A 13,156-nucleotide genomic window follows, 5' to 3' on the forward strand; every position below is an offset into this window, starting at 1 on the left:
CCTCTCCCAGTTGCCGAAAATATATATTGGAAAAGTAAGTTGAAGTGACATGGGAATTACAATTGGAGAAATTCAAGAGGGTAAGTATGTTCATAGCTTAGAAAATTATTGAAAATAGCGTCAGTTGTAGTATTGTGTTGTTTGCTTGATCATTTGCTTGCAACCTATGTAATACTAAGTTTTAAAGGCTCTTCTCAAATAATTATCGTCATTTTCATTGACAAATTCTTTTATATAGGTTCTTTTATGTAGTTCAAAGCCAAGAAGCTAACATTTTCCTCCTTCGATAACCTGCTGGCTAATTCTGGCAAACCTGTACTGGTTGACTTTTATGCCACTTGTTTGTTTCTTCCCTACTTATGTTTATTTTTTCTCTTCCTATCTTTTTTCAGATTCTGCTAACAGCTATGATGTCTGACTATTTTGTAAGCCTATGTTATCACCTTAAGCCATAACGTACGGGATCATCTTGCTGAAAAACTTTATAAGAATTTTATCGTAATTGTCTAGAGTTATGTTTGTCTTGTAAGTAATCTTTCATTCGTGAAGCAAATTCGTATTGTTCACCTTATACCCTATTGAGAGGGGTGGGGCCTTTAGTTTAGGAATAATTCCATGTCCTTGGTAATCTCTAGAATAACAAAATTGAGCAGGATAATATTTAAATTTAATCGGAAGACTGAGTAACCCTAGGTATGGTTTGCATATGGTCTTTGTCAATTCATGGATCCCATCCTCAACGAAGTCAGTACTCAGCTGGAGGATAAAATATAGGTGGTGATAATTGACACTAAGAAGTATCCTAGCATTGATGATAAATACAAAATAGAAGCGTTACCTACATTCATCATATTTAAGGACAAAACCTTATGATTGAATTTGCAGCTCTCTTGCTCTTGTGTGGAATCCAACTGTATGCCTCTAAATGTTTTTGCTTACGAAAGTAATCAATAAGCCCAATCTTAGACTTGTAGAAGGACCTCTGCCCTCTCTGACTTGTCTTGGATTGTACAAATTTTTTGGTTTTAACGTGTCTCATTTATGTTAAGTAACTGGTTCTCATGAGAGATTTTAATTGTGTAACATTTTTTTTGTCAACTATGAAGTCAGTTATAATCTCCTCTAAACTTTTAATTTCAGAAATCAACCCCCTAGACTATGGGATCAATTGTTGTGTGTAGTTTTTCCCGTACTAATCCTTGGTGAGGCATTCATTATATGCCAAATAGAATTTATGTAGGTTCAAAGATATATCAGGATACTAGCAAAGGCTCTTGCCAAACATTTTGGTGCTAGATTGTTGATTGTTGATTATCTTTTGTTGCCTGGTTTTAGCTTCTTTAATGTCTAAATCTTTTTTTTCTTTTAAAGTAGAAATTTATCTTTGTTTTCTAGGAATTTTATTACTATCTTCTAAGCTACAAATTTCTTCCAACACAACAATTGTTATCATATTTTGGTTAACATAAGCCTTAGGTTGAACTGCAGATTTCCAGTTTTGCAAGCATCTTAATACAAGTTTGCTCAATTACTGTTTAGGCAGTACTTATCAAAAAGAAAAAAAAGAAAAAAAGGTGAATGATTGCTTGCTCAATTGCATGAGAGCAAGGTTGTTCAATTAATTGCATAAGTTAAATATGTGTGTGATTCCTTTTCCTTTAAACTGATGGTAGAGTTCTTTTGTTTTTCTGTTTTTGTTGATCCATTTTTATCCAAAATATAAGGTTATCATAATTTTACTTTACTGGTAATAGGATGGCATCACAGATATGGAAAGCACTGCAAAGCTTTCTTCTGATCACGAGTTCATTATCCAGCTTGGAGTTGTCGCTTGAAGTTCACGAAGGACTAAGTCATAGATTTAATATTACTGGTTCATGACGCACCAAATGAAAATGAATAAATTTATGATTTCAGAATGAGGTTGGAAAGTGGTATCACTTATGTAAGAATTTAAATGTGCTCATGTAAGGATTTAGATATTAAATTTTGCTAGAAATGATTTTTATATATGACATTGAGTTTTTAATGTTAAATATTGCATAGATATATTTTTTACCATCAAACACAGGGAATCAAGCACGTGCCTTCCCACTAGTAGCGTTAAAAATACAATTCATGTGAATGGGTTTTGGTGTTACAGTAAAAAAAAAAAAAACAGAAATTACTTTTGTTAAAAAAAAAAAATAAGAAAAGAATAATTAGGGTCGAATAGAAAAAATATGAATATATATATGCGGTAGTGCATTGAAGCCAGTCCCACTAAAGAATATAATTATAAAACAATTCAAATTTATTAATTGTAATATTTATATAGAAAGGAAATCTATTGAGAAAAACGTACACAAACAACATTAAGCAATTAATGCTACAAAACAAAATAAAGGTATTAAATAAAAATTCAAGAAGAAAAATTAGGATAATTTGAAAAATAAAATAAAATCAAGACAAATATTACTATAGTTTCAGAGACATTGTTTTTCGAACAGTTTGTGTAAATATTGTAGCTATCCCTTGAGATGCTCAATATTGGAATAACTGCATGTCAGAGGCGTTCGGGAGAACAGAGTGAGGAGAGAGGTATGAGAAAGAAGTTTGCTTTAAAAAAAAAAAACTAAACGCTTATTTTACACTTAAACATGGCCATTGTCAGCATAAAAGAGCGCCACATGTCACGATATTAGTCTCTCTTGTCTAAAACTCCCCTATTATATATATATATATATATAAGATAAACGGAACCCTTTTTTTCTCTCAAGAAGCACAAAAAATAATAATAATAATAATAATAATAATAATAAAATTGAAGAACCTTAGTCACATGTACAACTACGCCCTATCCCCAAGCCATCTTCATCCACATGCCATTGGAGAAACAGAGTGAGGAGAGATGTATGGAAAAGAAGTTTGCTTTAATTAATGTTTATTGGATACACTGTTTTATTAGAAAAATTATTTTTAAAAAATAACTAAAGGCACAATGTTTAACCAGAAAAATAAAATAAAATAAACACTTGTTTTACACTTAAATATGGATAGATGATATGTATATTAGATTAGATTAGATATTAGATTAGATTAGATACTTGTTTTATTAGAAACGTTGTTTTGAAAAAAATAACTAAAGGCACAATGTTTCAGCATAAAAGAACGCCACATATCACGATATTAGCATCTCCTGTTTAAAACTCCATTATATATATATATATATATATATATATATATATATGAGATATTAGATATGATTAGATTAGATATACACTTAAATATGAACATATGATATATATATATATATATATATATATATATATATATATTAGATTAGATATACACTTAAATATGAACAGATGATATATATATTAGATTAGATTAGATATTAGATATGATTAGATTAGATAGTTGTTTTATTAGAAACAACATTTTAGCATAAAACAACGCCACATGTCACGATATTAGGCTCTCTTGTTTAAAACTCCACTATAAGTTTTATCTCACACGCATTCGAACGAGTCTATGTTCTGTTGGAACGAGCAACACAGCTTTGTTAAACCGACTTATTTACTATTACTACTAGGGTTAGGAGTTTGAAACCTATAAATACATGTTTTATTGACCAAAACATAGCTTTGTAATAATTATCCAATTTTTTAATAAGAAAGCTCAGAGTTTTAGTTTCTTTTATGTTTTGTCCGTGCATCCTTAGTAGACTCAATATTTTTAAGAAAAATTGTTACTTGCTTATTGATTGTCTTTGCGACTTACGATGTCATGTTGCATCAGGGAGCAGCACCCCAAGAAGTTTAGGATGTGGGATTCACCAGTTTAGGACAAGTGAGCCCCGCAACCTCTTCTCGCTGCCTAAATTTCACAATTCAATGGAAGTTTTCTGGATGCTTGAATAGAGGAATTATCCTCAAGGTGTGCCATAGTGTAACGAATTGGGGGTTGAAATATGCTAGTGTTAAGAGGGGCCTTCAGATAAGTAATTTTTTTTTTTTTTTCCTTTGATTAAAAAAAACGAAAAACTTGTACAGAGTAATAATAAAACTTGATGAACCACTCAATCTGGTTTCAGCAAACACTACCCAAAAATGATCTACCGACTTATTGGATAAACATAAAGCAGACGTGATCAACAGAAACAGAGCAATAAATGATAAGAAGCAGACATGTTTTCCTTAAGCAGCAGACTAAGGGATAAGGAAATAAGGAAAACAATTGATAACACGATACTCTTGACATCAACAAGCTTCATTATATATTGATAATCCAGAACTTTGATGGTGATGCACTTTGACTTCGTCTACCCAAAGCATGAGACACCCTATTCAACGGCCACTTTTCAGGATTGAATCAGTTGTAGACATGGAAGGAGCAGAAGCCTGGGTAAAAGGAAATGACATGAAATCAGATGATCCATAACTTGAAAATGCACCAAAAGCACTGTCATGTGGTAATTCCGGCAGTTTAGCATCACCATCCAAAAACTGCATCACTTGCCTCATGCTAGGCCTAGCTTCTGGCATTGAATGTGAGCAAAACAGGCCTAGTTTCAAAACCAATTCCATTTCCTCAACCACATAATTATCTTCCAATCTGGGATCACTAGCATTAAGGATAACTTCTTTTCTCCAGCACTCAGAGACCCAATCAACCGAACCAACCCGTCCAGGCAGTTCCCGTACCTCTATAGGCCTCCTCCCACAAGCCACCTCGAGCATGAAAGCCCCGAAAGCAAACACATCAGTGCCAGTGGTTGCCTTTCCTATTTTAGTAAGCTCCGGAGCCAAATAACCCACAGTCCCAACCAAATGGGTTGTTTGGGGATTGGTGCCGTGGTCGTATAATCTTGCAAGGCCAAAGTCTCCTAGCCTTCCATTTAATTCAGCATCCAATAGAACATTGCTTGCTTTTACATCTCGGTGTAGAACAACCTGCTCCCACTCCTCATGGAGGTAAAGAAGGCCAGACGCTACTCCTCTGATGATTCTAAATCGTTTAACCCAGTTAAGGTTTGGATTTTCATTGCTATATAAGAACTTGTCAAGGCTTCCGTTGGGCATATAATCATACACCAAGAGGAGTTCCCCCCTTCGCCGGCACTAGCCAAGAAGCTGCACCAAGTTCCTATGCCTCAACCTTCCCATGCTAACGATCTCAGCCACAAATTCCTTTATCCCTTGTCTGGAATCATGGGAGATTCTCTTTACTGCAATTAGTATATTAGACGAAGGAAGTATTCCTCTGTAAACCTTTCCAAAACCTCCTTCTCCTAGAACCTCCGTGTCTTTGAAACCTTTGGTTGCTTTGTGGAGATTCTTGTAGCTGAACCTGTGGGGGCCATACTCCTCTTCCCAATCTTCTCGTATTTCTTCATATTTCTTCCTTCTCCAAATGTAAGCAGCTCCAAGGACCGTTATCAGAAAAACTGCTACTGCTATGAGAAAAGCCAAGATCATCGGTTCTGGTTTCGCTTTCATTTTCCTCTGTCGTGGAATTTGAGGAAGGCTTAAAACATCAAGGCTTTGTGCTGACCCACTTCTATTAAAGCTCCATCCAAGAATGTACTGGTAACTTGAAACTACACCCGTGGATGCAGAGAAACCAACATACATGGATTCCAAAAGAATTTGAGACAGATCAATGGGTGTTGACAAGAGAGGCCGGTCCGGTTTTGAAATTGTTGTCGGGGCGAGTGTTACATTGAGTAACTTTTCCGCTTCATCATAATCTATCCAAAGATGCATTGGATTCCCACTCAGGAGATCCAAGCTTATATTCTTCACTTCCTTATTGGAAAAATACATTGCAGGAGCTGATTCATTTGATTTTATGCCGTTCACATCGATTCCCACATGATTCTCTTTAATATCTCCCAATTGTGGGTTCGAACTAGGATCAAGCTCGATTGCCAAGATGTGGTTTGCAGGAAGGCCGTTACTTGAGGCATTGAAGAGCCCCAGATACCAATTTTCTCCAGAATGGGTGAAGTTCCTCGAGGGACTGATGGTGAAGGCGATGCCTAAACCACCTTCAGTTGGGAATTTAGGAACCATGGCAAACACAAAGTTGGTAGAAAATGAAAGAGATGAAGCTGTGTTGAATTTTATAGGAACTTGGTAGAAAGCATGACCAACTTGGTTGTTTGAAAGGTCGGTTAGCTGCAGCAGGCCATTGGGGTGGATTTCTGCGATCTTGGCTTGGTTGAAGCCATTGTAGATGAATTGGTCTTCATCTTGAGCCAGGCCCAACAGAGTATTGGAAACATAGAGAAGCATCAGAAAATGAAGAAGCGATCTGAGAACTGTAGCCATTGGGAGAAAAGGGAAAAGCTTTCTTTTTGTGAAGTTTCTCAAGCTCATGTGAAGTGAGCCTTTTGTCCTCTGTCGATGGGTTAATGTTTCCGTGTGTGGCAGCCAGCAATGTTGCATTAAATCCACCTGCTTTTGTTTCGGTGTTATGCATTTGATGCACCTGTATTTTTGTCGCTTTACAATTTACCGTGCCAACCAACTACTGGTTTTGCTTCCAGAGTTTGTCTGGTCAAAGAATTTAAATTGGTCTATATTTTCAAATGAGGAGGAGGTCGGAGGAAAAGCTTGATGCCCCAAAAGGCAACTTTGATCATCCTTATCTTTTTATCAGTACAATGAAAAAAATGATTCTTGAGCAACACATGGAGGAATATTGCAGGTCTACTGTTTTTTTTTTTCTTTGTAAGTCTACTGGCTGCTTACCTTAGTCAATATATGTTGAAAAATGTTTGAAGTATTGCAATTTTTACTAGAAAATCATTTACAAATTGATAGGGGTCATATGAAAGTTCATAATTGGTGAATAATAAAGAGTTTATGCTTGATTTTATAGTCTGCTACACATATTATAAAAACTAGCTTAGAACCCGCGCTATGCGCGAGATTATTCATTATAATTTGATTTTAAAACTTTTTGATAAGTAAACGAATATAAAAAGAATAATTTGATTTTAAAACTTAAAACACGTTTTCATTGTATTTTTTATTATAGGTCAAATCTATTATGCCTATTTCAATATAAAAAAAATAAAAACACAAAAGGTTATTCAACAGCATATTGTTGAACATAGTGACACAATTACACAGAAGTTTGCATGAATATATAAATCAGATAAAAATATACTATCATAAGAACCATATATAATTTTAGTTTTAATCCATATAAATTAAAACATATTAAAAAATTCTCATATGTGTAATTTAAAACCAGCTAGAATGAGTTAAAACATAATACCCTTAAATCATAAGACCCATAAAACATATTAAAATATTTTTTCTCATAGGAGTAGTTTTATTTATTTCATCAAAGAAAGAGATAAAAAATCGTAGAAGGAATATTGGAACACAAAAAAACATAATGAACAACAAAGTCAATTAAATTTACAAAAGAACAATAAGAAATTTGAATGAAAAATAATATATAAATTAGAACAGTAACCTTAAATCCTAAATCCTAAATCCTATAACAATATATTGAGAATGGTAGCAAAATTGAGAGTAACCCTAAACCCAATAGGTTTTTGTGTAATACCTATTATATTTCAAAACAAATAAAACTCAAAAAATTCTGGACATTTAAAAAATAATACAAAGCAAAATAAAAAATCTTTTATTTATTTATTTATTTTATGGATACAAAAATAACAAAATCTTTCACTCAATATTTAATGCAGTCAAATAAATCATTTCAATCTTCCCTTAATCTAAAAAATAAATTAAAACAACCTAAAATTCGTCGCATATGTGTAGTTTAAAATGAAAAGCATAAAGAAAAAATAAAATAAAATAAAGGAAGGCAAGAAACCATGAATTTTGATTATCAAAGTATTAATATAAAATTAGCATAAAATTTTAATATTTTTGGTGTAATACCTATTATATTTTAATACAAATAAAACTCATAATTCTGAACATTCAAAAAAGCAAAGCGGAAATATATTCTACATAATCTCTAATTTAAAACGGTGTTTGGTACAAAAAAAATTCTCAAGAAACAAACTAAAGATCATCAATTCACAATTGCTAAAAATTTATACATAAAAGTACAAAGATACATTCATCTCGAATATCTCATACTTTAAATTATAGTTCGGAGTCACATATATTTTCATAAAACTGATCAAATAAACTTTCAATCTTATTGGAAGAAAAGAAAAACAGAGAGCATACCTTAGAGAGAACGTTGTTTCCGTCGTTAGAGAGAAGGAAGAAACGGCGTCAAACTGAACCGGTTCAATTTTTTTAACCGGTTCCGGTTCATACATACTGAACAAAAAATACAAAATTTTGAAATTAATGATACAAAAGAAAATAAATAAAATTTTGAACCTGAAGAAATAGTTGAATCGGTTCAATTTTTTTAACTGGTTTCAGTTCATACATATTGAACAAAAAAAACAAAATTTTGAACCCGCAAATCTTTTAATAAATTAATGATACAAAATAAAATAAATAAAATTTTGAACCTGCAAATCTTTTAATAAATTAATGTCGCAAATCTTTTAATAAATTTCCGGTTTATACATACTAAACAAAAAAAAAAAAAAAATTGAACTCGCAAATCTTTTAATAAATTAATGATACAAAAGAAAATAAATAAAATTTTGAACCTGCAAATCTTTTAATAAATTAATGTCGCAAATCTTTTAATAAATTAATGATACAAAATAAAACAGCAATTAAAAGATATGGACACGACAAATCTTTTAATTTATTAAAAGATAAGCTTTAGGTTGAACTGCAGATTTCCAGTTTTGCAAGCATCTTAATACAAGTTTGCTCAATTACTGTTTAGGCAGTACTTATCAAAAAGAAAAAAAAGAAAAAAAGGTGAATGATTGCTTGCTCAATTGCATGAGAGAAAGGTTGTTCAATTAATTGCATAAGTTAAATATGTGTGTGATTCCTTTTCCTTTAAACTGATGGTAGAGTTCTTTTGTTTTTCTGTTTTTGTTGATCCATTTTTATCCAAAATATAAGGTTATCATAATTTTACTTTACTGGTAATAGGATGGCATCACAGATATGGAAAGCACTGCAAAGCTTTCTTCTGATCACGAGTTCATTATCCAGCTAGGAGTTATGTCGCTTGAAGTTCACGAAGGACTAAGTCATAGATTTAATATTACTGGTTCATGACGCACCAAATGAAAATGAATAAATTTATGATTTCAGAATGAGGTTGGAAAGTGGTATCACTTATGTAAGAATTTAAATGTGCTCATGTAAGGATTTAGATATTAAATTTTGCTAGAAATGATTTTTATATATGACATTGAGTTTTTAATGTTAAATATTGCATAGATATATTTTTTACCATCAAACACAGGGAATCAAGCACGTGCCTTCCCACTAGTAGCGTTAAAAATACAATTCATGTGAATGGGGTTTGGTGTTACAGTAAAAAAAAAAGAAAAAAAAAAAAAACAGAAATTACTTTTGTTAAAAAAAAAAAAATAAGAAAAGAATAATTAGGGTCGAATAGAAAAAATATGAATATATATATGCGGTAGTTTGCACTACCGCATTGAAGCCAGTCCCACTAAAGAATATAATTATAAAACAATTCAAATTTATTAATTGTAATATTTATATAGAAAGGAAATCTATTGAGAAAAACGTACACAAACAACATTAAGCAATTAATGCTACAAAACAAAATAAAGGTATTAAATAAAAATTCAAGAAGAAAAATTAGGATAATTTGAAAAATAAAATAAAATCAAGACAAATATTACTATAGTTTCAGAGACATTGTTTTTCGAACAGTTTGTGTAAATATTGTAGCCTCCCTTGAGATGCTCAATATTGGAATAACTGCATGTCAGAGGCGTTCGGGAGAACAGAGTGAGGAGAGAGGTATGAGAAAGAAGTTTGCTTTAAAAAAAAAAGAACTAAAAAAAAAAAAAACTAAACGCTTATTTTACACTTAAACATGGCCATTGTCAGCATAAAAGAGCGCCACATGTCACGATATTAGCCTCTCTTGTCTAAAACTCCCCTATTATATATATATATATATATAAGATAAACGGAACCCTTTTTTTCTCTCAAGAAGCACAAAAAATAATAATAATAATAATAAAATTGAAGAACCTTAGTCACATGTACAACTACGCCCTATCCCCAAGCCATCTTCATCCACATGCCATTGGAGAAACAGAGTGAGGAGAGATGTATGGAAAAGAAGTTTGCTTTAATTAATGTTTATTGGATACACTGTTTTATTAGAAAAATTATTTTTAAAAAATAACTAAAGGCACAATGTTTCACCAGAAAAATAAAATAAAATAAACACTTGTTTTACACTTAAATATGGATAGATGATATGTATATTAGATTAGATTAGATATTAGATTAGATTAGATACTTGTTTTATTAGAAACGTTGTTTTGAAAAAAATAACTAAAGGCACAATGTTTCAGCATAAAAGAACGCCACATATCACGATATTAGTATCTCCTGTTTAAAACTCCATTATATATATATATATATATATATATATATATATATGAGATATTAGATATGATTAGATTAGATATACACTTAAATATGAACAGATGATATATATATCAGATTAGATTAGATATTAGATATGATTAGATTAGATAGTTGTTTTATTAGAAACAACATTTTAGCATAAAAGAACGCCACATGTCACGATATTAGGCTCTCTTGTTTAAAACTCCACTATTATATATATATATATATATATGATAAGATAAGATACGTTAGCTTCCATTTTTTTTTTTTTTTTTTAAGGAAAAAAATCAAATTCCTCCAATTAATGTCACGCCACTCTTGTTTTATTTTATTTGACATGTCCACACAAGGGAAGGGGCTGAGAGATTCGAACTAGTAACCTCTGCTTCATAAGGCGTGGTCCACAGCCGATTGAGCTACCCCTTAAAGACCACACGACTCTTATTTGACATATCATGTACCAACTATATATGTCACGTGACACAATTATTTTAAATTATAAATACACCCAAATGTCCCCAAGAGTAGCTCAATCGGCTATGAACTACGCTTAATGAAGCTGAGGTCACTAGTTCGAATCCTCCTCCCTCTTCCCTTGTGTGAAGTAAAAATAAATACACCCAAATTAGTGCGGGTACCTCTGTCTAGATGAGGGGCGGCGACCCCTCTCCTAGGAGGGGTAATTATTATTTGTTTTTAGTGATCTGTTAAAATGAACCACGTCAAGAAACATCAGAGAATAAATCAAAAGACCAAAAAGAAATGGGTAGTTTTGGAGGGATCGGGATCGGGATTGGATGCAATTCGTGCCGACGCAAGACTGCAAATGAAAGATGACTCTTATAGTTTCAACCATATCACATGGGGTTCAATCTTGTAATCTTTCATTGCTATAAATCTTCATCACAATCCAAATCTGATGTTATTTACTGCATTACCTTACCTGAAAAGATATCTACCAATTGACCCCAACCCAAACATTTGGAATGCATATTTGAGCAACTAAACAGACATGAAAATGCCATACTTTTGAGGAATACCACAATTTTATTAACATGGAAATTGAATATTCAAATTACAACTTCCAGACAGAAGTATTTTGCAAGAATGAACAATGAGAAACAATGACAAATTTCCAAATGGGTGAGAGCTTCCTTTACAAGAAGAACTTGATGAAACATTACAAAGTTACCTTAACTTCATGAATGTATTGCTACCAGTTCTCCTTAACTATCTTTGATTTCTCAAGTATGAACTTTCCTTCCTTGTACTTCTGGGATGCCTCGTAAGCTCGTTCATACTTCCACCCCAACACCTCATTGCAATCAGAACAATGGATATCAGCAACAGTGTGAAGGCCAGTAATGAGATGTCTGTCTTCTCTTGGCCCTGCCACGATGTTCATTGCGTGGGAGAACAAAAAGGCTCGGCCATGTCTTCCCTAATTAACACAATTATGGAAAATAATGTTGGAATCAAAATCTGCCCAAAACTTATTAGCAAAACCAACATCGCCTTCAACACAACCAGTCAAGAACAAAACAACCCATTTTTTTTTTGTTCTTTCTTTTTATTTGGGTCTGAATTCAACAAATATAGATGCTTGGGGATATAGGTTCCCCAATCAAGAATTGGTATATGTATAATTTGAGAGTTTTCCATTCATGGGTACCTCATAATTTCCAAGAACAATCTGCTACACTTGAATCTCTCTACTGGGGATTTTCCTATTACCAAAAGGTCAAAAAAGAAAACAATATGCTGGAGATTAACAAGCCTCACCTGGAAAGCCTTGGAAATTATATCATCGTGAAGCGAAATATGGTTCCCACAATTACCACAGCTGTACAATCGAGGCCCTATGAATTCCGCCATCAACAAACGATTCAGCTCCAAACACCAATCTGCCAACCCAAGAAAGAAAAAATCAATAAGAGAGAACAGAAAGCTTAAAAAGCTGAAACCCAAAATATGGATGAAGAACAGGAGAAGATAACTTCTTTACCTACAACAAACTCAGCGATGACTCAAAAGTCTGAAACAAAAAAGATAAGAACACCAAAGGTTGTTAGCGTGCAGGATTATACCAAAAAAGTGGGTTAGAAGGTTGAGTAAAAGATTCCACAAAATAAAATTGAGTTTGAATAAAGAAATGGGTATGAGAGAGACAGAATTCTTATTAAAAGGAAACAACAAGGACTTGAAAAGTACACTAAATAATTATTGGATATAGAATAAAGTTGAAAATATTATTAAGAACCCATTGCATTTTTAGATAAAAAAAAAAAACCATGGAAAGAGAAGGGAGAGAGGAGAAGCCTTCTTTGAATGAATAATGAATATGATAGTGCAAAATGGATAAGAACCTGAGCTGTAAAATCAAGTATTATTGAATTGACTTGAGAAAGTGTTGTTCTTTGCTTACAGAATGAAAATTATAACTTTTATTGCTTAATTACCAGTTAACCAATAAAAGAAACTGATTAAGAAAATAAATAAATATAAAATTAACTTTTCCAATTTTTATTTTATTTTCAGTGCTAACCTGACCACTCTGACTCAGATTCATTGTATTTGTGGCTATCCCCCCATGATTTATAGCCGGTTTGTTAACCATTTATTTTCTTTTTTATATTAAC

The 13,156-nt window shown here is 32.4% G+C and overlaps 1 protein-coding gene and 1 pseudogene across 1 annotated transcript; both read right to left on the reverse strand.

Moving 5' to 3' along the window:
- Positions 1 to 4,004: 4,004 nt before the first annotated feature.
- On the reverse strand, positions 4,005 to 6,551 carry LOC132166897 (probable L-type lectin-domain containing receptor kinase I.6; annotated as a pseudogene).
- A 4,993-nt stretch (positions 6,552 to 11,544) lies between these two features.
- Positions 11,545 to 12,790, reverse strand: LOC132165635 (protein yippee-like At4g27745). The gene is made up of 3 exons (XM_059576281.1): positions 12,523 to 12,790; positions 12,300 to 12,421; positions 11,545 to 11,958 (listed from the first exon to the last, which is right to left on the reverse strand). The coding sequence occupies exons 2-3, from the start codon at positions 12,390 to 12,392 to the stop codon at positions 11,731 to 11,733; spliced, it is 321 nt and encodes a 106-aa protein (XP_059432264.1). The 5' UTR covers positions 12,393 to 12,421; positions 12,523 to 12,790; the 3' UTR covers positions 11,545 to 11,730.
- Between the last annotated feature and the right edge of the window lie 366 nt (positions 12,791 to 13,156).

This window comes from Corylus avellana, chromosome ca1 (assembly GCF_901000735.1).
Source record: "Corylus avellana chromosome ca1, CavTom2PMs-1.0".
Taxonomy (NCBI): Eukaryota; Viridiplantae; Streptophyta; class Magnoliopsida; order Fagales; family Betulaceae; genus Corylus; species Corylus avellana.